Source organism: Acomys russatus, chromosome 10, assembly GCF_903995435.1.
Source record: "Acomys russatus chromosome 10, mAcoRus1.1, whole genome shotgun sequence".
Lineage (NCBI taxonomy): Eukaryota > Metazoa > Chordata > Mammalia > Rodentia > Muridae > Acomys > Acomys russatus.
Window position 1 is genome coordinate 52,239,222 of NC_067146.1, and position 26,237 is coordinate 52,265,458.

The following is a 26,237-nucleotide window of genomic DNA, read 5'->3' on the forward strand; positions in this document are numbered from 1 at the left end:
CATTCAAAATCCTCCGTGGTCAGCTCAAGGTGATCCCTGAAAAATATAAATGCTAACTCACCCTGTTACTGTTTCATTAAAACAGTGCCCCCGCAAGTTTACTCCAATTCTAGGATTGACAAAAGAGAAAGTCCACCAAAATACCAACTGAACAGAAATTTACTTACAAGAAACACATGTGACAGAAAGGATGCAGTAGAAGACTGTAAAGTGAAGAGTTTTTTCTTTAGTCAAAATCATATATGCCTAAATGCAGAAATACTGAAGCAATTGATAGCGTTTTAAATTATCTGTAGGCCTGGCTAGCAACCAATCAAGACACAGACACTTTTTATCTTTTAAAATAGCCTTAGTTAATCTGGGGCAGGGCAGATATCAATCCTTTCCGTAGTAGGGCCTCAGGCATGGGATCCCTGTCCCAAGCACACACATAGATTTCCTGTTCTCCAAAGATGTAATAAAAGGCTTGGTTTTCACCTAATAGTCTCAGGATATTTAAGTCAAGGAAGGCTCAAGGCAGACCAGACCTCAGTAGGGGAAAACATTTCTACCAAGTTCTATCTAGAGTTACAAGACCAGCCCACATAGCAGACAGAACAAACTTCTGCAGCAGGTGTTCTGACTTCCACACTGGTACAGTGTAAGATAAACACTCCCAAAGACAGACAGACACACAGACACAGACACAGACACACACACACACTTAAAAGAGTTTAAAGACAAAACATAACATTGCTAAAAATATTTATTTTGATAGCCTATCATAAGTACAGGCTGCACTCTGCTAAAGATGTGTTGAAACGACGTCTCCTTTCTTATCCACCCAGAGTCCACACCTTCCTCCTTGGCTTGCTTCCAAATCCAGATGACCGAACAGTCTTTTATCCCCAAAGTAGGCTGAAACATTTATGAAGAGGGAAAATAAATTAAACATAAAAACAAAAACTTTCTACATACAGAAGAAGAACCAAGCTTTATGCAGTTGTTTGTTTTTTGTTGCAGGGTCTTTGTTCCCACTGTGCTCCCTGAGGTTGAACTGTAAATCCCCGTTTCTTGAGGTTGAGCCCCAACACACCTTTAATCCAAGAACTTTCTGTCTATTGTAAACAGGCATTCAAGTAAAACTTCCATCAATCTGAGTCTAGTGACTGAGTGGTCAGTGTGTGGCCAGGTGGTGGCAGAGGCAGGGAGGTGTCTGAGTTCCAGGACAGGCAGGGCTACACAGAGAAGCCCTGTGTTGAAAAACAAAAAAGTGAAGACCATTTGTGAAAAATTTTCATAGAAAATACTTTTACATTGGGCAAATGGAGGGCACACATGGTGGATACTCTTTGAGAGCAAAATTTCTTCTGAAAAAGAGGCCACAAGCAGAGGAGTGGAGACCATTTCTATCAACAGCATAGAAGTGTCAGTAGGATAACTTGCAGCAGGCTGTGCAACCCTGCGCAAAGGCTACACAGGCTTTGGCGATTTCTACCACCTACCAACTCTGCTCTGGAGGTGCTCAAGTGACAACTACAGACAAAACGTACAAACACCTAAAATAACCGGCACATTGCAGGTGAATGAGTAATATTACTGCAAACTGCTCATGTCTAATTTGAAAATTTGAAATGAGAGGGGTTGGTTGAGGTGTGCCTCTTCGTGGCAGAATGCTTGCCTGACATGCACAAAGCCTTGAGTTCAAATCCCTCAGCACTCCCAAAAAAGAAAAAGAAAGAAAATTCAAAATCTGAAGTACTTTAGCATGAGCACTTCAAGAAAGGAACGCCCTCTGAGCTTTCTGCCCATTCTTTAAGAAGTGGTGAGGAGGAAGGTCTAAAGACACTGGATAGCTGGTGTATCAAATGAAGGCTGTCAGGTTAGCAATGGATGTCTGACACTCAGCTTAAATGGTCATTATAGAGCCTGGAGCACCGGTCCTCCCAGAGCACACCCACCTGGTTTTTGTTTTTTTACAAGAATATTCATACAGCATTTACACATGTTTTCACAAGTTGCTATGTTTTAAAGGTTCAATGTGCTCAAAAGCTCAAATACTAAGGATCTACTGACCAGCCTGTTAAAAACACTGGAATGTGATAGAACCTAAAGGCAAAGTTTTATGGGAGGAAGTTAGGTCAGGCGGCACGTCCCTCAACAGGACACTGGGACTCTAGCCTGTCCTCTGTTGGCTTTACCATTGACCAGGAGGTGCAGGGCATCCTCTACCTCCTACTGCAGCCATGGACCGTGCCGCCAAGGTCAAAGCAGCAGGCCGAGCAACCATAGCCTAATGCCTACAAAACTGTGAGCCAAAATAAACCTTTCATCTTTATTAACTGACTACTTGTCTCAACAATAGAAAAGTGACTAATAATAAATACACAATATATTATATATACATAATAGCTAAGCATTCATATGTAAACACTACACATGAAATTTACCCTGACCAGGTGTAAGAGCCTTTTACTAATTAGCATCAAAGTACATCAGACCAACCCCCAATAGATATGTAATACCAACAAGACTATTTCTGGGTAACAAATGTGACACTGATTTTTCTAAGCTATATATATTCATACACTTCTATTTACTAATCTTTTAAGAATTTATCATGCCCCACAAGGAGACCATGAAGGCTGGCAGATCTGGACCCACAGGGGCCCGCACTGTTGCACCACCCAAGGACAATGCAGGCACTGAACCTAGACCCCTGTTCAGATCCAGGCAATGGGCAGCTCAGTCTCCATGTGTGTGGAGAGAGAGAGTCACGCCTCTGACATGAACTCTGGGGCTCCTGATTTGATCACTTCCCCTAGATGTGGAGGCCTGGTGGGCACACAGGAAAGGGAAGCAGGCTATCCAGATGAGACCTGATAGGCTGTGGTCAGATGGTGGGGGCGGAAGTCCCCTTCTGTCAGAGGTCTAGGGAAGGGGAATAGGGTAGAAGAGGGAGGGAGGGAGGAATGGGAAGATACAAGTGAGGGGGGCCACAATCGGGATATAATATGAATAAATTACAATAAATTAAAATTTGAAAAAAGAAGTAAAAATGGCAAAAGAAAAAAAGAGAGAACTTATCAAAAAGAAATAAAAAGCAATAAAAGTTAGGGCACACAGGAAAGGGAAGCAGGCTATCCAGATGAGACCTGATAGGCTGTGGTCAGATGGTGGGGGCGGAAGTCCCCTTCTGTCAGAGGTCTAGGGAAGGGGAATAGGGTAGAAGAGGGAGGGAGGGAGGAATGGGAAGATACAAGTGAGGGGGGCCACAATCGGGATATAATATGAATAAATTACAATAAATTAAAATTTGAAAAAAGAAGTAAAAATGGCAAAAGAAAAAAAGAGAGAACTTATCAAAAAGAAATAAAAAGCAATAAAAGTTACATGCATCAAAATGCTTGGGAAGCTAAAGAGGTAATTCAACAGTTATGAGCACTGGCTGCTCGTCCAAAGGACCAGAATTCAATTCCCAGCACCTACATCTGGAAGTTCACACTTGTAATTCCAGTTCCACAGAATCTGACACCCTCGTCTGGCCTCGATGGTCACCAGGCACACAGTGCAAGGACATAGGTACAAGCAAAATACTAATACAAATAATAATAGTAATAATTTTTAAAGCTTTAAATGTTAATTGCTATGAAGAATATCGAAAAGCCTAAGTAATTGACAGGTGGAAAATATATGGGATATCAATTCTAATTTTAGGTGAAAAGACCAAAATTCTATGTATCTCTGTTATAATGTGATATAAAAGGTTATCCTTTCATGGGGTAAGGTGATAAATTAGCTTCCTTTTAAAAATGTGTGTCGGGCTGGAGAGATGGCTCAGTGGTTAAGAGCACTGTCTGCTCTTCCAGAGGTCCTGAGTTCAACTCCCAGCACCCACATGGCAGCTCACAACTGTCTCTAACTCCAGTTCCAAGCCTATGCACATAAAATAAAACTAAATAAAGATTTAAAAAAAAAATGTGTGTCATAGGATAACAATATAGACAATAACAATTCTGAGGTGGAGGGAAGAAAGCAAAGCAGCTACATAGCAATTAACACAAGCTAGATTAATCTACAATTTGTCCCAGTAACTCAGAACAATTAACACGTGAGATAACTGCCCTTGATAATCAAGAGCATTACCTTAAAACCGATGGTTCGGGCATTCCAGGATCTGCACCCCTCGTAAATCCTAAAAGGAAAAAAAAAAAAAAAAACTTTCAAATAAAACAATTATAAGGCCAGCAGACAAAAAGTCCACAATCAAATCTCTTTCTTTCTTTCTTTTTTTAATCAAATCTCTTTCAACCCATTCTGGGATAGCTGTCTCAGCTGACCTGTGCTGCTCAAGGCTCCTAGTTTTCACCAGAATGTGGAGTGGCATCCAGGGCCACTCAGCCCAAAGGACCACTGTCCCACTGTGCCATCAGCAGAATTAAGCTTAACTTGACCTACGTCTGTCTATTCAGTCACTCCCGAGGTCTACTGCCAATCCCAAAGCACACTGGAAAACTATGGTGAGCTTAAAGATAAAGGAACATCACACCTTCTCTGAAAGTATAGCTAAGGATATCTTACTTTATCTTCCACACACTACTCTCTTTATAAAGAAAAACTCATGATAGAAAAGGGAAAAATCACTTACTATTCTACCTATTTAGATCAATATACTCTAATTTGCTAAGATCTAATGCAAAGCCCCAAGCAAACAGGGTTGGAGAGCACCTGCAAAAGGCAGGACCCCTGCATTTGGGAAGCAGAGCCCTTTATAATGAACTGTGTCTCTGGACGAGGTACTATTTCCCAAAGCTACCTGATTTATGAGCATCTTCAAAAGATAATGCATAATATAGTCATCAGAACATGTGCTAAGAGCTACAGAAAGGCAGGAAACTATAAAAAATTATTTTCCAACTGGTAGTGGTTCATGACTTTAATCCCAGCACTCAGGAGGCAGAGGCAGGTGGATTTCTGTGAGTTTGAGGCCAGCCTGGTCTACAGAGTGAGTTCCAGGATAGCCAAGGCTACACAGAGAAACTCTGTTTCCGACAAACAAACAAAAAACAAAACCAAAAAACTCCACCCAACCCAATGCAAAAAAACAAAAAAGCAAAAAAGATCTATTATTGTGCTGAGTATATGGCACATGCCTTTAATCAGACAGTAACAGGTGGATTTCTGTGAATTAAAAGCCAGGCTAACCAAGGCAACACAGTGAGACGCTGTCTTAATAACAAGCAAACAGCAACAATAACAACGAAGGCTTTTTGTTGGTAAATATCCAGGCAGGTTCTTTATTACAATGTCATTTCTGTCATACTCTATAATACTGTCCTTTATGGAGCACTAAAAGATAAGCTTGAAAATAAATTACAGCTGGGTGTGACACCTTTAGCACTCTGGAGACAGAGGCAGGAAGATCTCTGTAGGCAAGCATGGTCTACATAGGGAGTTCCAGGAGAGCTATATTACAGTCTCAAAAATACAAATAATAATAATAATAAAATAAAGTTAAGTTAAAAACTGAAACTATATAAGATAATTTGCAGTTTCACGGTTCAATGAGAGAAGATGTAGACCCTGGAAAACAGCTTAAACATGAAATTAAACTTCACATCAGTGTATGGCGACAGACAATGATAAGTACTGGCAGGGTGGCCCTAACAGTGTCAACCTTAAATACTCTGACTTGGATGCTAGGGCAAAAGTCATTGCAATGTCAAGTCCTGGGACAAGAACCAATGTGCACCATCCAGGCCTAGACCAAGATTCTGACAAGTAGCTATAGCTTCTAGCTAAACAGACTCTCAATCCAGACACAGCCATGCACACCTGTGACTCATTATCTGGACGCTGAAGGCAGGAGCTTGAGATCACAGCCAAGCCAGCCTAGGCTTCATGGAAGGACCTTATCTTGAGGAGAAGGGGGAAAAAGGAGGGAGAGGGAGAGGAGAAAGGGATAAATCACCGAGAGAGAAGAGCCCAGTGCACCTGTAATTCCAACTGTACCAGAGACTGAAACAGGGTTGTAAATTCGGCTAGCCTCACCTACAGAGTCTATGGAAATGGAGGGAGCGGCAAAGAATTGTATGGCCAACACAGCCTAGAAAGCAAACCGTCAGCACATGCCTTTAATCCCAGCACTCAGGTGCTAGGCAGAAGGATTGCTGCAAAGGCCAGCCTGGGCTACTTACTTAGTGATTCCAAGACAGCCAGAACTACGTAAGAGTGACCCTGTCCCAAAACAAGTAACAAAAAGAGTACAAGAGTACGCTGTCACAATTATTCGCTTTAATTTGATACCTATATGATGTCACTATCTGAGATGTACTTTTATTTCAAAATAGAGGACAGAGCTGGATGTGATGGCACAGGCCTGTAATTCAAGCATTTGGAAGGTAAAGAGAGGAGAACCAGGAAATCCAGGCTAGCCTGAGCTACAAGAGGCACTGTCTCAACACTACTAAAGGAAAAATATTTAAGTCCTATCAAAATGTCCAGGTTACCACAGCTTACAGGGGCAACAGCTGCCTGGAAAATGTCCAGTCTAGTTTAAGGCTCTGCCAAGTCTATCTTTTATAATGCAAGTCATCTGAAACAAACTGGGAGTGACACCTTGGGAGGGTCATGCTTTAACACGTGAAATGCAGACTCTGAAATGTCAAATGACGTATTCAAGCCCAGAGAGCTGGAGCTAAAATACTATGCTATTTCCCTTTTACCTTATTGACTGAATAAGACAAGATTTAAAATGAAATGAAAAAACTACTTAGCCAGCAAAAGGATAAGGCTCCAGTGTGCTGCCCTAGGTGAAAATATCTGCCTCGACACTTGGGCAAGGAAGGTACGGCTTTTTGGCTCGGTTTTCCTTCCCGGCAAAATGGGGTCATTAACTTTTGGAGAGAAAAAAAATTACTACAATCCTTCATTATACAAGTAAGAAAGCTTAAGCATCCAACTACTGTCATAATCACGCGAAAAGGTGGTGACGTTTAACTTGATTTTTCCACTTAGGCTAGCCTACAGGGGGGGAAACGCTCTGAAAACCGTATCTTTCTTTAGGGATCATATAACCCTACACACATAATTACAGAATATGAGGACTAGTTAAATACTATCCAATAGCTAAAAGAAGGACCTCGAAGTTGGGTCCTCGAACCCGGCCAGACAGCCTCAGAAAACGTGGACACCACGGTGACCGGGTTTATTTTCCCCGCCCCCTTAGACCAAAAGGCAAGACTCGCAGATCCCGGCCCTGCGGCTCCTCCCAATCTCTTCAACCACTGACCCAGGTAAATCACGAGAGGAATAAAGCCCCAACGGATGGCAAACTGGCCGCCCTTGAAGAGCTGCTGCAGCCTCTGTTTGGCTTCCTTGCTCAGCTTCACCATGGCGACGACCGAACAGCGGACGGAGGAGCACTTAAAACGACGGCCGCGTCCGGATCCCGCAAGGGAGAGGAACTGCGCATGCGCCACAGGCGACGTTTACGGCAGGAGTCGTAAGGCAGCATCGACAGAAGCCGTAAATCGTCGTCATTCAAACACCATTCCCCGCCCCGCCTCCCCGACCTTTCCGCCCACAAGAGGTGCTTGTGCTGTTGGTTTGATGCGCTCCTTTTGTCGGTTAAGTTCTTTTGTTAGTTTGGAGTATAAATTTGGCTTTTTGTTGGCGGGGAGGCGTGGCTTATTTTGTTTGTAAAGCCCAGGACTCTCTGCTTAAGATCAAACTGTCCTCGAACCCACAGAGATCCTCCCGTTTCTGTCTGCTCCCGAGTGCTGGTTTTAAAGGTGCGCACTGACTTTATCAACACTTTCCTGGTTGCTGAAGGTTGCCGTTAACACTTACTTGAGGCTTCCTTTTGTTTGGAACTGCTTTTTTTTTTTTGTTTTTGTTTTTGTTTTTCGAAACAGGGTTTCTCTGTGTAGCCTTGGCTGTCCTGGACTCGCTTTGTAGACCAGGCTGGCCTCGAACTCACCGCGATCCCCCTGCCTTTGCCTCCCGAGTGCTGGGATCAAAGGCGTGCGCCACCACGCCCGGCTCTGTTTTTTTTTTTTTTTTTTTAAACTTAAATAATTTGTTCAGATTACATCCCGAATTTTTACCCCAGCACTTGTACTTTAAAAAAAAAAAAAAACTTATTTGCTTAATTTATGTATGTCAGTGCCTATCAGCAAGTTCACCTGCATGCCAGTACCAGGCACTATATTTCCTTCCTGTTGCTGAAAGTGGCAGTACCAGCTCATGGGTTGGGGTCCCGGACTGTATAAAAAGAGATGAGCAACAGCATTAGTCTCTGTTCTCTGTCTTGTCAGGAAATAGGAGTTGCCACTATCGTTTCCAGACAGACCATGATGCACTGTACACTCTAACTGATTTCAATAAACTTTATTTGTCCTTAACTTGCCTTTGTCAGGATGAGCATAACAACTAAAACCCTGGGAGAGAGGCCAAGGCTGGTGAATTGCTTTGAGTTTGAGGTCAGCTGGGTCTACAGATCAAGTCCAGGACAGCCAGATAACACAGAGAAACCCTGTCTTGAAAACAAACAAAAAATAAGCCAAAGAGAGAGAGAAAGAAGAAAGGAAGGAGGAGGAGGAGGAAAAGAAGAAAGAAGCAGTAGCAGCAGCTGCTGCTGCGCCAAGGCCTGGTGGTGGTGCAGGTGGCAGCAGCACTTAGTCTACAGATTGAGTTCTTGGATAGCTAGGACTACACAGCTAGGACACACTGTCTTGAAAAAAAAAAAAAAAAAAAAAACCAAGACAGAGAAGAAGAAGAAGAAGAAGAAGAAGAAGCAGGGCGTGGTGGCGCATGCCTTTAATCCCAGCACTCGGGAGGCAGAGGCAGGCGGATCGCTGTGAGTTCGAGGCCAGCCTGGTCTACAAAGTGAGTCCAGGATGGCCAAAGCTACACAGAGAAACCCTGTCTCCAAAAACCAAAAAAAAAAAAAAAAAAGAAGAAGAAGAAGAAGAAGAAGAAGAAAAGAAACAAAAAAATTCAGCTGTAAGATGTAAAGTGCCAAGAATTTAATTGAATTCAGCAATTGACTCCAAATAAGGACCTTGAGAATTGGTCGATAACATGCCAAAAAAACCTAATTAGCTCACCATGGTTACCAAGAAAACATCGCTCTGTTTCAGCCAAGTAAATGAGCCAAATGAGGAAGGGGAGATTTTTTTTTATGCATCTTGTTTCTAAAAATTATTCTGCTGAGAAATAAGCAATAGAGCCAGGTGTGGTGGTGCACGCCTTTAATCCCAGACCTCAGGAGGCAGAAAGAGGTGGGTATCTCTGAGTTCGAGGCCAGCCTGGTCTACAGAGTGTGTTCCAGGACAGCCAAAGGCTACAGAGAGAAACCCTGTCTAAAAAAGAAAACAAAACAAAAACCCATTCCCCCACAAAAAAACAAAAACCCCACAAAAAACAAACAAAAACCAAAAAAGACTAGAAATAAGCAATAGTAAGATGCCATGTGTTTCCTGGGTCATTGTTCTTACGTAGGTCTCTTTTTCTGCTAGGTGCTTTTGAGTGATAATTTCTTGCGGCTCAGTTCTGTTAAGCACATCAAGTAAGCATGAGCCTGAAATAAAATTTTAACAGAAAAGAGACTATTAATCTTTTCATTGCAGCTAGAAGGGATGGCACACAACTTTAATCCTAGCATCCAAGAGGCAGAGGCTGACATCTCTCTGTGAGTTTAAGGCCAGCCTGGTCTACATTCCAAGTTCTAGGCTACCCAGGGTTACATAGAGAGACCCTGACTCAAAACAACACAACAAAAACTCAACCAAAAAAAGGCATCATGGCAGCTGGGCAGATCATGTACATCTGTAACCCAGAACTCAGAGGCTGGGGCAGTAGGATGAGGGGGCGAGTTCCTTCTGGGCAATACTACATACAATATCTCTACAACACTACAACACTACCACACTACCACACAACACTACCACACTACCACACTACCACACTACCACACTACCACACTACCACACTACCACACTACCACACTACCACACTACCACACTACCACACTACCACACTACCACACTACCACACTACCACACTACCACACTACCACACAACACTACCACACTACCACACTACCACACTACCACACTACCACACTACCACACTACCACACTACCACACTACCACACTACCACACACCACCTACCACACTACCTACACACTACCACACTACCACACTTACCACACTACCACACTACCACACTACCACACTACCACACTACCACACTACAACACTACCCACACTACAACACTACCACACTACCACACTACCACAACAACACACCACACTACACAACACTACACCACACACTACCACACTACCACACACACCACACAACACTACCACACTACACACACTACCACACTACCACACTACAACACACACTACCACACTACAACACTAACCACACTACCACACTACACACACCACACTACCACACTACCACACTACACACTCCACACTACAACCACGACCACACTAACCACACTACCACACTACACTACCACACTACCACACTACCACACTACCACACTACACACTACCAACACTACACACTACAACACTACCACACTAACACACGACCACACGACAACACTACCACACGACCACACGACCACACAACACGACCACACTACAACACGACCACACACCACACGACCACACAACAGACCACACTACCACACGACCACACGACCACACGACAACACGACCACACGACAACACGACCACACGACCCACGACCACACAACACTACCACACGACCACACGACCACACGACCACACGACCACACAACACTACCACACGACCACACGACCACACGACCACACAACACGACCACACGACCACACGACCACACGACCACACTACCACACAACACTACCACACACACTACCACACGACCACAGACCACACTACCACACGACAAACGACCACACGACAACACTACCACAGACCACCTACCACACAACACGACCAACACACAACCACACTACCACACTACCACACAACACGACCACACGACCACACTACCCACGACCACACGACCACACTACCACACTACCACGACCACACTGCCACACAACACGACCACACTACCACACAACACTACCACACGACCACAGACCACACGACCACACTACCACACGACCACACAACACGACCACACACAACACTACAACACTACACGACCACACGACCACACTACCACACTACAACACGACCACACGACAACACTACCACACGACCACACGACCACACAACACGACCACACGACAAACACGACCACACTACCACACGACCACACAACACTACCACACTACCACACACCACATACCACACTACCACACTACCACACTACCACACTGCCACACAACACTACCACACTACCACACTACCACACTACCACACAACACTACCACACTACCACACTACCACACTACCACACTACCACACTACCACACTACCACACTGCCACACAACACGACCACACTACCACACTACCCACACTACCACACACACACGACCACACGACACACTACCACACTACCACACTACCACACTACCACACTACCACACTACCACACTACCACACTACCACACTACCACACTACCACACTACCACACAACACTACCACACTACCACACTACCACACTACCACACTACCACACAACACTACCACACTACCACACTACCACACTACCACACTACCACACTACCACACTACCACACTACCACACTACCACACTACCACACTACCACACAACACTACCACACTACAACATACCACACAACCACACACACTACAACACTACCACACAACCACCACACTAACACTACCACACAACACTACCACACTACCACACTGCCACACAACACTACCACACTACCACACTACCACACTACCACACAACACTACCACACTACCACACTACCACACTACCACACTACCACACTACCACACTACCACACTACCACACTACCACACTACCACACTACCACACAACACTACCACACTACAACACAACACTACCACACTACCACACAACACTACCACACTACCACACTACCACACTACCACACTACCACACTACCACACTACCACACTACCACACTACCACACAACACTACCACACTACAACACAACACTACCACACTACCACACTACCACACTACCACACTACCACACTACCACACTACCACACTACCACACAACACTACCACACTACCACACTACCACACTACCACACTACCACACTACCACACAACACTACCACACTACAACACAACACTACCACACTACCACACTACCACACTACCACACTACCACACTACCACACTACAACACTACCACACTACCACACAACACTACAACACTACCACACTACCACACTACCACACTACCACACTACCACACTACCACACAACACTACCACACTACCACACAACACTACCACACTACAACACAACACTACCACACTACCACACTACCACACTACCACACTACCACACTACAACACTACCACACTACCACACTACCACACAACACTACCACACTACCACACTACCACACAACACTACCACACTACCACACTACCACACTACCACACTACCACACTACCACACTACCACACACACTACCACACTACCACACTACCACACTACAACACTACCACACTACCACACTACCACACTACCACACTACCCAACACTACCACACTACCACACTACAACCACACTAACCACACTACACACTACACACTACCACTACCACACTACCACACTACCACACTACCACACAACACTACCACACTACCACACTACCACACTACCACACTACCACACTACAACCCTACAATACTTGCCTTCTGGGCAAGGCCAGCTGGGACTACCTGAGACCCTGTCTTAATAAAACAAAGCATTACTGGGATATCAACCAATATACGACCACATTAAGAAAAAGGCGTTTTAGAACTCTCTCATGCCCAGCTATTGAAAACAATTTGGTCATTCATTTGGGGACAGAGTAGTCATACCTTCATAACACTAAAGAGAGTGGGCCCAGGTGTAGCGCAGACTATGCATTGTCATGGGACTCTATCAGGAGAGCCACAGAGGACTGAGAGTGAGGGGACCTCATAGACACAAGCTGACCTGACCTGACAGCTGAGAGACGCCCCAGTTCCCGCTATCCGCCCCCCCCCCCAGGTTCCTAACTGGTTTTTTTTTTGAAGGCTTGAAAAAGAGAAATGTCAAAGTATACATATTGGTGTGTGTGTGTGTGTGTGTGTGTGTGTGTGTGTGTGTGTGTGTGTAGAGATGAGAGAGGAAGGGAGAGAGAAAGAGATCCGAAGAGAGCACTGAGTACAACAGAAAACTCTAGGCAGGAAACCATGAGGCCAAGTTATAATGAATGAGACAAATAGCAAAAACTGTTGGGTTAAAAAAAGAATTGGATTCTAGCCAGAGAGCAGTTGCAAACCTGCCAAATATTTTAGGAGGGGAAAAAAAAAAAAAACCAAGAATCATGAAAAATGAAATCATTTTTAGAGCTTAGGGTGGGACCCCATCCCCAGTTTTCTTTTCCTTGTCAAAATAGACGTTCTAAGCAATGTGGCAGAGAAACTGTTGAACTAGCCCACGCCATGGGCTAAAAAGAGATTTATTGAGGATCAGGCATTCCTTCTGTTCACCTCGCCAAAGTTCTTCTGTTTAGGACAAAGTCACCAGCTGATTTTTGGAGGCTTCTGGGGCCTTTGAACCTGACAGAAGTAAAACTACAGAATTTCAGTCTAGAAGGTATGAAAGGGCACATAGCGGAAGCGCTCCTTCACAGTCTTCTAGACGCATTTGCATGTGAAAGCAAAGGCACACATACATTTCACCCCAACCCCTTTTAAAATAGGGTAGATATACTCATGTTTATCTTGAATTTTAACTAAAAAAAAAAAAATCTATCAAGAATTCATTTGTTGGGGTTGGGGAGATGGTTCAGTGGTTAAGAGCACTGACTTCTCTTCCAGAGGACCCCGGTTCAATTCCCAGGACCCACATGGCAGCTTAGACGTGTCTGTAACTCCAAGATCTGACACCCTCACACAGACATACATGCAGGCAAAAACACCAATGCACATAAAATAAAAACAATTTGTTTGAATATATTAAAAACAGCCTTGTTTACATTTAAAAATAAATGAGTCTGCCAGGCACAGCGGTGCATGCCTGTAATCCCAGCACTCAGGGAGGCAGAGAGGCAGGCCGATCTCTGTGAGTTTGAGGCCAGCCTGGTCTACAAAGCGAGTCCAGGACAGCCAAGGTTCCACAGAGAAACCCTGTCTCACAAAAACCAAATAAATAATCAAACAAGTCATAATAACATGTATTCCAAAGTCTACCTCCTCTGACCTTGCTGCCGACTTCCTGCTGGAGGAGATGGTGTCTCCCTTCTCGTATCGCTTTCCAGGGGTAGTCTGAGCACGTGGAAATGAGTAAGAGCATGCGCCCTTTCTCTCTCCCTTGCTTTAAAAATCAACAAATAAGATGCATGCTATGCATACACTATCTTGCCTCTCTTTTTATTTGAAAGCATTTTGTAGAAATGCAAACGGAGTCTCTGAGCTAACAGCGCTGCCCAAGTGTCAGGTTCCCGCCGCCGTGACAGCGTGTCATAGGTATGACCCTTTCACAGAGGGAGAACCACATGAAAGGCACGTGGGGCGCCGCACTTTGGAGCTTCTTGTGAGTCGGTTGGTTGGTTGGTTGGTTTCTCTCTCTCTCTCTCTCTCTCTTTTTTTTTTTTTGGTTTTTCAAGACAGGGTTTCTCTGTGTAGCTTTGGCCATCCTGGACTCACTTTGTAGACCAGGCTGGCCTCGAACTCACAGCGATCCGCCTGCCTCTGCCTCCCGAGTGCTGGGATTAAAGGCGCCACCACACCTGGCTGGTTGGTTGGTTTCTCAAGACAGAGTTTCTCTGTGTAGCCCTAGCTGTCCTGGACTCTCTTTGTAGATCAGGCTGGCCTCGAACCCTAGAGATCCACCTGCCTCTGCCTCCTGAGTGCTGGGATTAAAAGTGTGTGCCACTGAGCTCAGCTTCCTGTGAATCTTGAAGCATGTCAGAATAAAAGAAATATAAGAATTTCTTGATGATTAATCAAAATTAGTTTACAGTTTCCTTCTTACAGCAGCCTGGGATTACTTTAAATACCTTAACTCACACTCAATGAAGACCACCCATTATTTCTGTGCAGGTCCAGTCTTGACTTGGTTATCAGACATCATCAGTGGACACAACTAGAAACCATTATGTGCTGGTTAGTTTTGTGTCAGTGATGCACTGGAGTCACCTGAGAAGAGGGAACTTCCATTGAGGACTGCCTCCACCAGACTGCCACAAGCAAACCTGTGGGGCATTTGCTTGGTGAATGGCAGATGTGAGAGGGTGCAGCCCACCGTGGGCAATGCCATCCCTGAGCAGGAGGCCCTGGACTGTACAGTGTGCCATGAAGAACAAGTCAGTAAGCTGTGTCCTCTGTGGCCTCTGCTTCAGTTTCTGCCCCTAGACCCCTGCTTCTGCTCCTGCCCTGACTTCCCTCAGTGACAGAGTGTGATTGAGCATGTGAATCCAATGACCCCTTTTCTCCCAAGAAGCTTTTGGTCCTGGTGTTTTAACACAGCAACTAAACCAGCAGCAGCAATGACAAAACCTAACATATACAGCAAAGATTCTAATAGGAACACAAAGGCCAGAGAATCAGGGGTGTGTAGCTCTTTCCCTTGATATCTTTCAGACTTCTTTTGAAAATTTATTATTGTTGTTGTTTTGTGTGGGGGGGGTGTGGTGTGTGTGGTGTGTGTGTGTGGTGTATGGTGTGTGTGTGTATATGTGTGATGTGTGTGTGTGTGTATGTGGTGTGTATGTGTGTGTATGTGGTGTGTGTGTGTGTGGTGTGGTGAGGTATGTGTCTCTGTGTGGTATGTGTCTCTGTGTGTGTGTGTATGTGGTGTGTGTGTGTTGGTGTGATGTAGTGTGGGCTGTGTGTGTGCACTCAGACAAGCACATACCACAGTGTACATACGCAGATGAGAGGAAAGCTTCCAGGTCTTGTTTTTCTCCTTCCACCCTCACGTGGGCTCTGAGCATTGAACTCAGCAAGTACTGCCCCCACTGAGCCATCTCACGGGCCCACTTCTCATCACTTCTTTAGTCTCTGTTCCCTTACCTGCAACATTGGAATCATCTGCTCTGTTACTTCCCAATTATTCTGAGCAATCAGTAAGTTGACAGTTGCAGCAACATGTATTCAGGTTGAATCCCCTGGCAGGTGTGAGTCTTTTCTGCAGCCCACATCTCAGTCTTCTACCTAGAGTGAGAAGTAGAAAGAGACACCTGTGACAAAGCCAATCTCGGTTGGAACGTCAAAGAGAGCTGCCTCTTAGTTCATGGTATTTTTTATTAAAAATTAAAACGAGCCAGGTGCACGCTTTAATCCCAGCACTCAGGAGGCAGAGGCAGGTGGATCTCGTAAGTTCCAGGCCAGCCTGGTCTACAAAACGAGTCCAGGACAGCCAAGGCTACACAGAGGAGCCCTGTCTCAAAACACCTTTAAAAAAAAAAGAAGGAAGTGGTGGAGTTGGTCATTCCAATGCTGCAGATGGGATAGTTACTAACTACACAACAAGGTGGCCTCTTGGTGGTAGCACAAGGATATGTCATTCTTCCAGACACACAGAGCAGCAGCTTTTGTTTAAAAGCTAAGCAGTCCAAGGGGTTCTCGTGTTGGATTCATTGGTTAACAAACACCAAACTAGTTTATACAGGCTGGAAAGTGGAATGTCATTTTTATTATTGTTTCTGTTTCTTTTATTTTTAAATTTTTTCTCCCAAAGAGATCTCATACTGAATTTTCCTAAGATCAAGATAATTATGTTGCCAACACTAGTCTTTAGATGTGTTCAAATTAAACATTTGGTAGTCTGTGGCATACAACACAAAATTGGGGCAAAGCCTTTTTTATAAAGGAAACTGGAGCTCCCCCTTCAGGCAACTCCTGCACACTGCTGGCCCAAGGCGAACAGCTCTTCCAGAGATAGCGTCTCCTTGTTGGAAGCCTGTACAGTGCAGCATTTATGGGCACACCGCTGGTGACAGTGACCATACAGGAGTCTCAGAATCTACCCCAGAACAACTATGGACACTCTGAGTGTGTTGTCTGCCTGTTACTGTAGGCTTTGGACTTTTTCAACCCTACTTTATTTGGGGTGCTTTGATGCTTACACCTCCCTTCTAATCTACCTATCTTAGATAAGAGAGAAAAGAGGTTAATGGGAACAGGAGAAGTAGACGCTTTTAGACTCAGTTACTTCAAGTGATTCCACTTGCAAACCAGCAATTCAGGAAAGGCGACTGCAAATGCAGCTGCTGGAACCCAAAGAAGCAGCCGGAACCTGGAACCTCAAAGCGTTCTCTGGAGCTGTTCTCTCCAGGAGCATCTCGAAGTGGAACAATGAACAGCCAAACAATAGGAATTGATGCCAAGACCAAAAAGCCCAGCCTCTTGTTTCGGTCTCATATATATACATGCATACACATATATACATACATACATATACGTATGCATACATACACACACATATATGTATGTATGTATGTATGTATGTATGTATGTATGTATGTATGTATGTATGTATCTCCTTCTCAGAGTCCATACTAGGTTGTTTATCAGTTGGCAAAGACCATGCTGCCACAAGATGTGGTCCCTCTCCTAGTGGACAAACATCACCTCTTCTCCCACAAGTCTGTTTCCAGCAGAAGAACACCACACACCTTCACACACTGTTTCACATCCCACACTTGGGATCAAAACAAAACCATATTTACATCTACTACATGCTACAATCTTCTCAGCTGCCCTCAGCACAGGCATGGTCTGTAGCACCTCTGTCCTTCAGCTTACATTGCTTGACAAAGCACAGGATCTCAATTCAAACAAGGCCAGTCAGAGTCTTTCCCAAAAAAAAAAAAAAAAAATGTAAATGGGACAAAGAGCCTCCACTTCAGTAAGAAATGGATCCCCCAACCCCCAGGCAGGGTTTCTCTGTGTAGCCTTGGCTGTCCTGGACTCCCATTGTAGACCAGGCTGGCCCCGAACTCACAGAGATCCTCCTGTCTCCACCCTGCACCCAGCTCAAAAATGGATTATTGAATAAAAGATGTAATGTCTAATGTGGAAAAATGAAGGGGCACCGGGCGTGGTGGCGTACACCTTCAATCCCAGCACTCGGGAGGCAGAGCCAGGTGGATTGCTGTGAGTTCGAGGCCAACCTGCTCTACCAAGCGAGTCTAGGACAGCCAAGGCTACACAGAGAAACCCTGTCTTAAAAAAAAAAAAAAAAAAAAAAAAAAAAAAACAAAGCTAAGGAGCAATGCAGGAAAAATGAAGCGCACACAGTAGGCCCATCTGACTTCTGGGTGAGTCCAGTCCTTTCTGTCAGCTGCTTTCCCTCCTGTGGCCCACTTTCCTCACTGAAAGTTTTCTAGCTGACTAAAGGGAGCAAGTTTGTTTCTTACATCTAAAGAATGTAACCACACAGTAGCATTCCAAGACATTTCTTACAGCAAGATGTACACCGTGGAAGCAACGGTAGCAGGCAGTAGATCTACTACTATCTGTAGAGGAATGTTAATTCAGAACTTGGCTGCTCTGGCAAGAGATCACATCCAAAGACCTTCTAGGTCTGTGTGATCCAGATGGAATGCAAACAGGCCTTTAATCCAGGAGACAGAGGCAAACAGTTCAAGGCCAGCCTGGTGTAGAGCAAATATCAGGTAAAGGAAAGCTTAGATCCAGGCGTGGTGATGCATGCCTTTAATTCCAAACAAAGGTGAAGATTTTGGAGAAGAAAGCACCATGTTTGAAAGGGGTGTCTAATTGAGTGGCAGAAAAGGTGACAAATCAGAGAAGATTTGACAGAATAGGGTACGCCCAACTCTCACAGGAAGAGAGGAAAGGGAAGCTACTTAGCCAGTTTTACAGAGAGAGGAGGTGTTTTTAACCAAGACAGTAATGGAGAGATGTGTTTCAGAGAAAGAACTCAGGTGAAGATGGAACAGGCCAGAAAACTACGATTTCAGGCCAAGGCTTTAAAGTAGACTTTAGGGTGTTTGGAACACGCATGGGCGAGTCTTCTTGGGCACACTAAGCTGTTCCAGGCACTGGAGAGGTGGGTGGGTAAGCAGACACAGCAGCAAGAGAGTTCCAGTTTCACTAAAGGGTTAAGACTCCTGCAGAGAAAAGAAGACAGGCTGAGGAGAGTTCGTAAAGAGCTTGCCTTACAAGCAAAAGGACCCGAGTCTGATCCCCAGAACCCGCCTTAGAAACAAAACCAACCAACCAACCAAACAGAAAACTCTGCTCTTTATCTAGGAGGCATCCACTGTCTCTGCAGGGGCACAGAAAGAGGGAGCAAAAACTCAAACTCAGGGCCTTCAACAGAAATAGACCGAACATCGGCCTCAGATCCATTTACATTATTGAATCTGAGTAAATCTGAGTGAAGTACAATGTAAGGTCCCCCAGGCATCCTGTGGCCCCACCCAGCACAATGCTGGCTCATAAGCACTTGTGTCAGCATTTGCTTCCTCCAAATTCATATATCGAACCCCTACCTGCTGATGCTACTGTGTTTCGATAAGGCCCTTAGGAGGTGAAGTAAAGTTCTGAATAGCAGCCCTCACCCTACAGACACCCCAGTGATGTTTCTCTCCTGCCAGCACAGGAACCTTCAACTTCTTTCTGTGTCCCTTCAAATGGCATCTGCTGAATGTCGGGGTGGAAACAACTGGTGTGTGTCCCTCATGTGTACGCCTGCCTGAGCTGTGGTGTGAGCTGCCCTCAGGACAGTGACCACTGAGGCATCCATCACTTGCTGTCCTAGAACCCTCAACACTCCTGCCTTGGCCTCTAGAGTGTTTGCATTACAGGTGTGTACCACCTTACCAAGTTTAAGACTTCATGTAAAATTTTAATTGAATTTATCTTTTGCTTTTTGTGTTTTTAGTTTTTTGTTAGTTTTGATAACAGGGTCTCATGTAGCCCAGGCTGGGTTCAAACTCACTAGCCAGGGTTGCTTTGAACTATTTTTTTTTAAATAGGCTCTCACCATGTAGACCAGGCTGACCTTGAACTCACTGAGTTCTACCCATCTCTCTGCCTTCTAAAGTCTGGGATTAAAGGCATGTGCCACCATCCCCAGCTGCCTTGAATTCTTGATCTTTCTACCTCTACCTCAAGAGTATCACATGCAGACATGTGATACTATGTCACACCAGCAAAACTTTACCTTTCAAAGTAATTATATATTTTTATTTGCTTGTTTTTTAAAATATTTATTTATTATTATGTATACAGTATTCTGCCTGCATGCATACCTGCAGGCCAGAAAAGAGCATTAGATCACATTATAGATGGTTGTGAGGTACCATGTAATTGCTAGGAATTGAGCTCAGGACCTTCAGAAGAACAGACAGTGCTCTTAACCACTGAACCATCTCTCCAGCCCTGCTAGTTTATTTTTTATCTGTATACATTGGCACAGAGCTCTGCTGGGGCCAGAAACGGGCACCAGATCCCCAGGAGAGCTGGAGTTACAGGTGTCTAGGAGCTATCCTGGAGGATGCTGGGAACTGAACTCTAGTCCTCTGGAAGAGCAGAAAGTTCTCTTAACCACCGAGCCATGTCTCTGTCTCCTTAGAGCAAGTTCAAATCCACAGTGAACCTTAGCAAAGAACAAGGAGCTGTCCCGTCGGCCCTTCACTGCACACACAGCCTTCCATGCTATCGGGATCCACGGGAGAGGATCACATTTACAGTTACGAAGCAACACTGAGAGGTTCACTGTGTCTGTGCTGTGTTCTGATGGCAGGTGTCCACCCTCATGTGCAGAATAGTTACTGTGTGCTACGGAATCTGGTTCTAGTCACTCACCCCTCCCTCTGCTACCAAGTTTTCTCATTTTCTAACTGTTCTGCTATTTGAATCACATAAAATGTAGCCTTTTTAGATTGACTTCCTTCACTTAGTAATAGACTGAGGTTCAGGGACTTGCTGACTCATATCTGTCTAATGCTAATAATATTCCATTGTCTGGACAGTTTATCTATTCACCTCCCAAAGGACAGCTTGGCTGCTCTGAGTTTGCAATGATGAATAAAGCTGATATAAACATTTTTGCATAGCTTTCTATGTGTACATAAATTTTCATCTCCCTTGGGTAAATGCCAAGGAGCAGAAATGCTGGATCTCACTTTCAGAGTGTGGTTAGTGTTGTAAGAAACCACCCCCAGTCTTCTGAATGCTCCCGTTTGCACCCCCACAAGCAATGATGGGGTTCCTTTCACTCTTCGTTCTCATGTTTGTGTCATCAGTTCTGGGCTTCAGCCATTTTGATAAGTATGTAAGTGGTGTCACAGTGTTGTTTTACTTTTCAGTTCCTTGGTGGCTTATGACACCTAACATACCAAGAGCATGAATAGCAGACAACTCTTTTGAGGGGTATTGTTATAAAGAGAAATAAAGGGCGGGTTAGTTGTGGCAGGATGCGGAGTTAAAATGGTGGGGGTTTTGGTCCAGTTGGTTGGTTAGTTGGTTGGCTTTATTTTTATATTCTTACATGGCTGGGAAGATGGTTCAGCAGTTAAAAGACAGTACTGTTCTGCTGAAGACCTGAGTTTAGTTCCCAGCATGCACTCAGGTAGCTCATAGCTATCTATAAGTCCAGGTCCAGGGAAGCTGGCACCATCTGCTAGTATAGTGCATGCACATGTGCACACAGTGGTGATCTGTGCATTAAATATGCCCTTTCATCTTAGCTTGTATATTATTCATATTCTTCCTAAAGTGCTGTGGAGAGCAAGGCTGAGGCTTGTAAGCCGCAAACCTGCATATGAACTATTTGGCAGCCCTGCTGGGATGATGAACCAAAGCATCATATTCCAAGGTGTCCAGGGCACACACCTGCGGAGAGGATGAAACCATTCTGCTCATCAAGGACAGACATTCTCTTGGCTCACAAACAAGCCTCCAGCTGCTCAGACAGGCAGGCTGTCCTGGAGGAGACCTGTACATGGCGAACCACCCAGCAAGCCCAGTTAGAAATGTACCCAACAGGGGCGATCACTGAAACCATCAATAATGCCTGCTGTTGCTTTCTGTTCTCACTGCATTGCAGCAACACAAGCGAAATATGCACTAACCACAGACACAAGAGCCCATGATTTGGCTCATTAATCTATGAAAGCAGACTCCCACATGTGTGTCTGCTAGTCCATTGAGCATGTGAGTGTAGGCTTCGGTTTTCTACACCTACTTTATTAATGGTTATTAAACACTTCAACCTCACTTCTAACCCACCGGCCAGAGGAAGGGGAGAAAGAACGTTAACAGGAATATGGGCCCGTTTAGACGTAGTTCCTTTGGCCAATATCACTCTGCGCTACCAGGATGCCAGCCGTCCAGTCCAATAGCCAACACCAAAAAGTCTCATGGATCCGCAGGAGTGGCACGATCCAGCAGAAACCGCCAGCTTCTGCTGAACTGGTAAGAGTCAATGGAAGTGGCCAGGATCAGCAAGAGCACCATGAGACGGTCTCTGGAACGTTTCTCTCTGTGAAGCAAAGACCAGCGAAGACCAACAAAGACCAGTGAAGACCAGCGAAGACCAATGAAGACCAGTGAAGACCAGCGAAGACCAGCAAAGACCAGCGAAGTGTTGTATAGCAGGGTAGCACATGCAAAAGCCTTCTCCCACTTTCTTCCCACGTCACATTAGGAACCAGTGCAGGCAGGAGAACTGGTGTATTACTATTCCGCTGGTGACTTTAGAAAGGACATGGTCCCACCCAGCCCCCACCCAACTGGGCAGTGATGGGGAGGGAAGCGAGGCCTCAAAGCCTCCAAATTGACCCAAGGATGAACCAGTGGGTGCCAGCAGCCACAGCGTAAGAGAGGACTGAATATTTACATTGAGTTAAGGGCAGAGTCACGGAGCTGCACGTCATGACTGAGGAATGCTGCTTTCCTTTCAGCTAGGACTATCAAAAGAAGTATGAAGGTTTAAAGTTGATACGTCTATCCAATCGACTGCTCAGTCAGTGGCCTTCAGAGGGCCCCTTACCTGCTTCCTCCCTCCCCCACCCCATCAAAGAGAACCTCTACTGGATCCCACTGAGAGTGGGGCAGGCAGAATGGAGGGCCGAGGACTGCCTTCATTTCCTGTCAACATTTACATCAACACAACATCTTTCTGACATTCCTTCCTCTGCAAAGGCATGAGGGAAGGCTAAGCAAGAGCCCAAAGCATGGTCTGGCAGAGTGGAGCTGGGGACAGACTGCCCCTGATCCTAACGTAGTACCAAGCATGGCCAGTGCCCCGGGCTTCCTACTGTACACAGCCAATGTCCCGGGCTTCCTGGGTGAGTGATGGTCAAGCCAGCCAATACCAAGAGAGGATATTTGAGGGCTAAGGGTGTTACCTCATGATAGAAAGCCTGCCTTACTAAACCAAGGCCCCGAGAGACAAAACATAGCTGGGTCCAAGGACATGAATACTCAGTTACTTTGGCACAGTGGTTCTCAACTTGGAGGTCTCAATCCCTTTAAGGGTTGAATATCAGATATTCTTCATATCAGATGTTTACATTATGATTCATAACAGTAGCAAAATTACAGTTAGGAAGTAGCAACAAAATCATTTATGGTTGGGGGTCACCACCACATGAGGAGCTATAGCAAAGGGTCGCAGTGTTGGGAAGGTTACGAACCACTGCCTTAGTGTATAAATGAGAGAATATTATTCCTTTGTGCTATTTGTCCTTTTGTGAGGAGAGCAAGATCTCATTATGCAGGCTCACTGTGCCCCACTGGCTGCTCTTCCAAAGTTCCTGAGTTACTTCCCAGCAACCACATGGTGGCTCACAACAGCCATCATGAGATCTGGTGCTCTCTTCTGGTCTGCAGGCCAGAACATTGTATACATAATAAATACATAAATCTTAGAATAAAAAAAATAAATGCATAAAAGATCTCACTATGCAACCAGGTTGACCTATCTCTCCCTCTGAGCTGGGGTTACAGGAGTTCAGAGCACAGTGCCATCTGACTTCATTCAAATCTATTGCAGGCTCTGGGCTGAATTCTTGGCCCTCACTAAAGAAGGAAACCCTAACCCTGGGCTTACTGTCCCCTCAGGGTGACTCTGCTGTCACAGTGCCCTCAGCCCAGCTCTGCCTCAGTGGGAAGATCTTGGTTTGGATGGGGATGGCTCTCATAGTCTCAGGCTTGGTCCCCACTCAGCGGCTCATGAGGAGGCTTAGGAGGCATGACCTTGGAGGAAGTGTAGCTAGAGACTGGCTTTAAGAGTTTAAAGACTTGTGTCATTTCTAATTCTCTCTCTGCCCTGTGCTTTCAGGGCAGCCCTCGGCTTCCCGCTCCTGCAGCCAGGCCTTCACTCTGCCATCACGGACTCTCACTCTTTGGAATATAAGCCCACACGAACTCGGCACAAAACACGAGTCCAGTCCTTCTAACTCAATTGGCCTCACACCATCTAGCAGAACACCACACGTTTCACAGTTCCAGGAGCAAATTGTGGGTAAAAGCAACTATCTGCAAAAGTAGGACGAGGACCACAGGTGTGGCCCAGCAATGCTTTTTGGCTTGTAGACCTCCCTATAAGAAGGTATGGGGTGACCTGGCTCCTGCCTCCCAACTCCTGCTCCTAAGGCCTCCCCTCAGTTCTCCTTCCAGAGAATTCCTGCTGTAGAACGGAGGGTCAGCTCTTTGGGTGATGGGACCATTGGTTTGCCTTAGAGTTTCCCCAAAAAGTCTCTAAACTCGGGCACTCATGACTAAGGTGTTCCCCTTCGTGTTCCCCAGCACCGATCAGCGCAGCAGTTACCTGCCTCGGTGACTGCCCAGTGCTCAAAGCAGTCAAGAGCAGAGGGCAGGGGAACAAGGGCCCAAAGGAGAAGCTAGTCGTAGCCGCTGGGAGGAGTCAGCCCCTTCCCAGCAGTCCTTGTGTTAGTTTCCTGGGCTCCCTTAACAAGTGCTACGTGGCTTCCAACAGAAATGCCAGTTCAGTGCTGGTAGCCAGAAATCCAAGGTATCAGCTGGACCACACGACCTCTGAGATCCATGGAAAGGAATCCCTCCTGTTTTTTCCTAGCTTCTGGCAGTGGTCACAACCCGTGGCGTTCCTGGGCTTATTGTCGCATCTCTTTCCACTCCGTCCAAACACAACGCCGAGGTTGTATCCCTGTCTTCCCTCCTTAGAAGGACAGTTGCAGAGCAGTGGTGTCACAAGACTTTAATCCCAACGCTGGGGAGGCAGAGGAAAGAGGGTCTCTGAGTTCGAGCCCTGCCTGGTCTACACAGACTGTCTCGACAAAATAAAACAAGACTCCCCAAACTCCAGCCTGATTCTGGCTGGCACAGACACCCCCTCCCCCCGCCCCCTTTGGCCACAGAAGTGCTCCGAGGACAAGATGTTTACAGATCTTGGCCAGCATTGGAAGTGCATAGCCAGGAGCGGGATTTCTAGGCTTGGGGTCTGCCCCTTGCATCAGGCCCTCTTCAAATATGGTCCACTCCATTCTCCGTGATCACACAGTTTAACAGAAGCAAATTCTGTTATATATGGATCTTTAATAAAAATAAGCACAAAAGAGTGTGAAATAGTACCAAATTCAATAAATGATTTTTAAGAAGCATGGGAGAAGAAAAAGAAAGAGGCAGAGATTCCTATACAGCTGTGGCGCTAAGCCTCCAGCGAGATGACCTATTCCGCAGTAGAGGCGGTGGGTGGGACAGATGCTTAGGATCAGGGCTAAGGTCGCCAGGGGGCGCGCACAGGCACGGGACGAATGTAAGGCGGGAACCTGGCAAGGGGCAGGCAGGGTGGGGCTCTAGGTCTCTCTGGTTGGCTGCGCCGGGTGTTCACTGTCCCACCCGTTTTAAACTTGGTCCCGCCCGGCGCTCTCCCTTTTCCGCTGCGGCGTGCTTCTGGTAAGTAGTGCCTGTGTCGGGGATCGTAAGAGCCCACCACGTGGCCTCGGAGGTCCCTACGGCGCTAGCCCCGCGTGCCGGTTCCTGCCCCGCGCACATCCCTCCGGTGTGGGACAGGGGATCGGTCTCTCGCGCAGCCGGATTTGACCGCTCCTGAGTGTAGGCACG

At 45.8% G+C, this 26,237-nt stretch overlaps 1 protein-coding gene across 1 annotated transcript; it reads right to left on the reverse strand.

Annotated features, from left to right (window-relative positions):
- Positions 1-727: 727 nt before the first annotated feature.
- Tomm7 (translocase of outer mitochondrial membrane 7) lies at positions 728-7,456 on the reverse strand. Its single transcript, XM_051152146.1, has 3 exons — positions 7,271-7,456; positions 4,126-4,174; positions 728-897 (listed from the first exon to the last, which is right to left on the reverse strand). The coding sequence occupies exons 1-3, from the start codon at positions 7,371-7,373 to the stop codon at positions 882-884; spliced, it is 168 nt and encodes a 55-aa protein (XP_051008103.1). The 5' UTR covers positions 7,374-7,456; the 3' UTR covers positions 728-881.
- Positions 7,457-26,237: the final 18,781 nt, after the last annotated feature.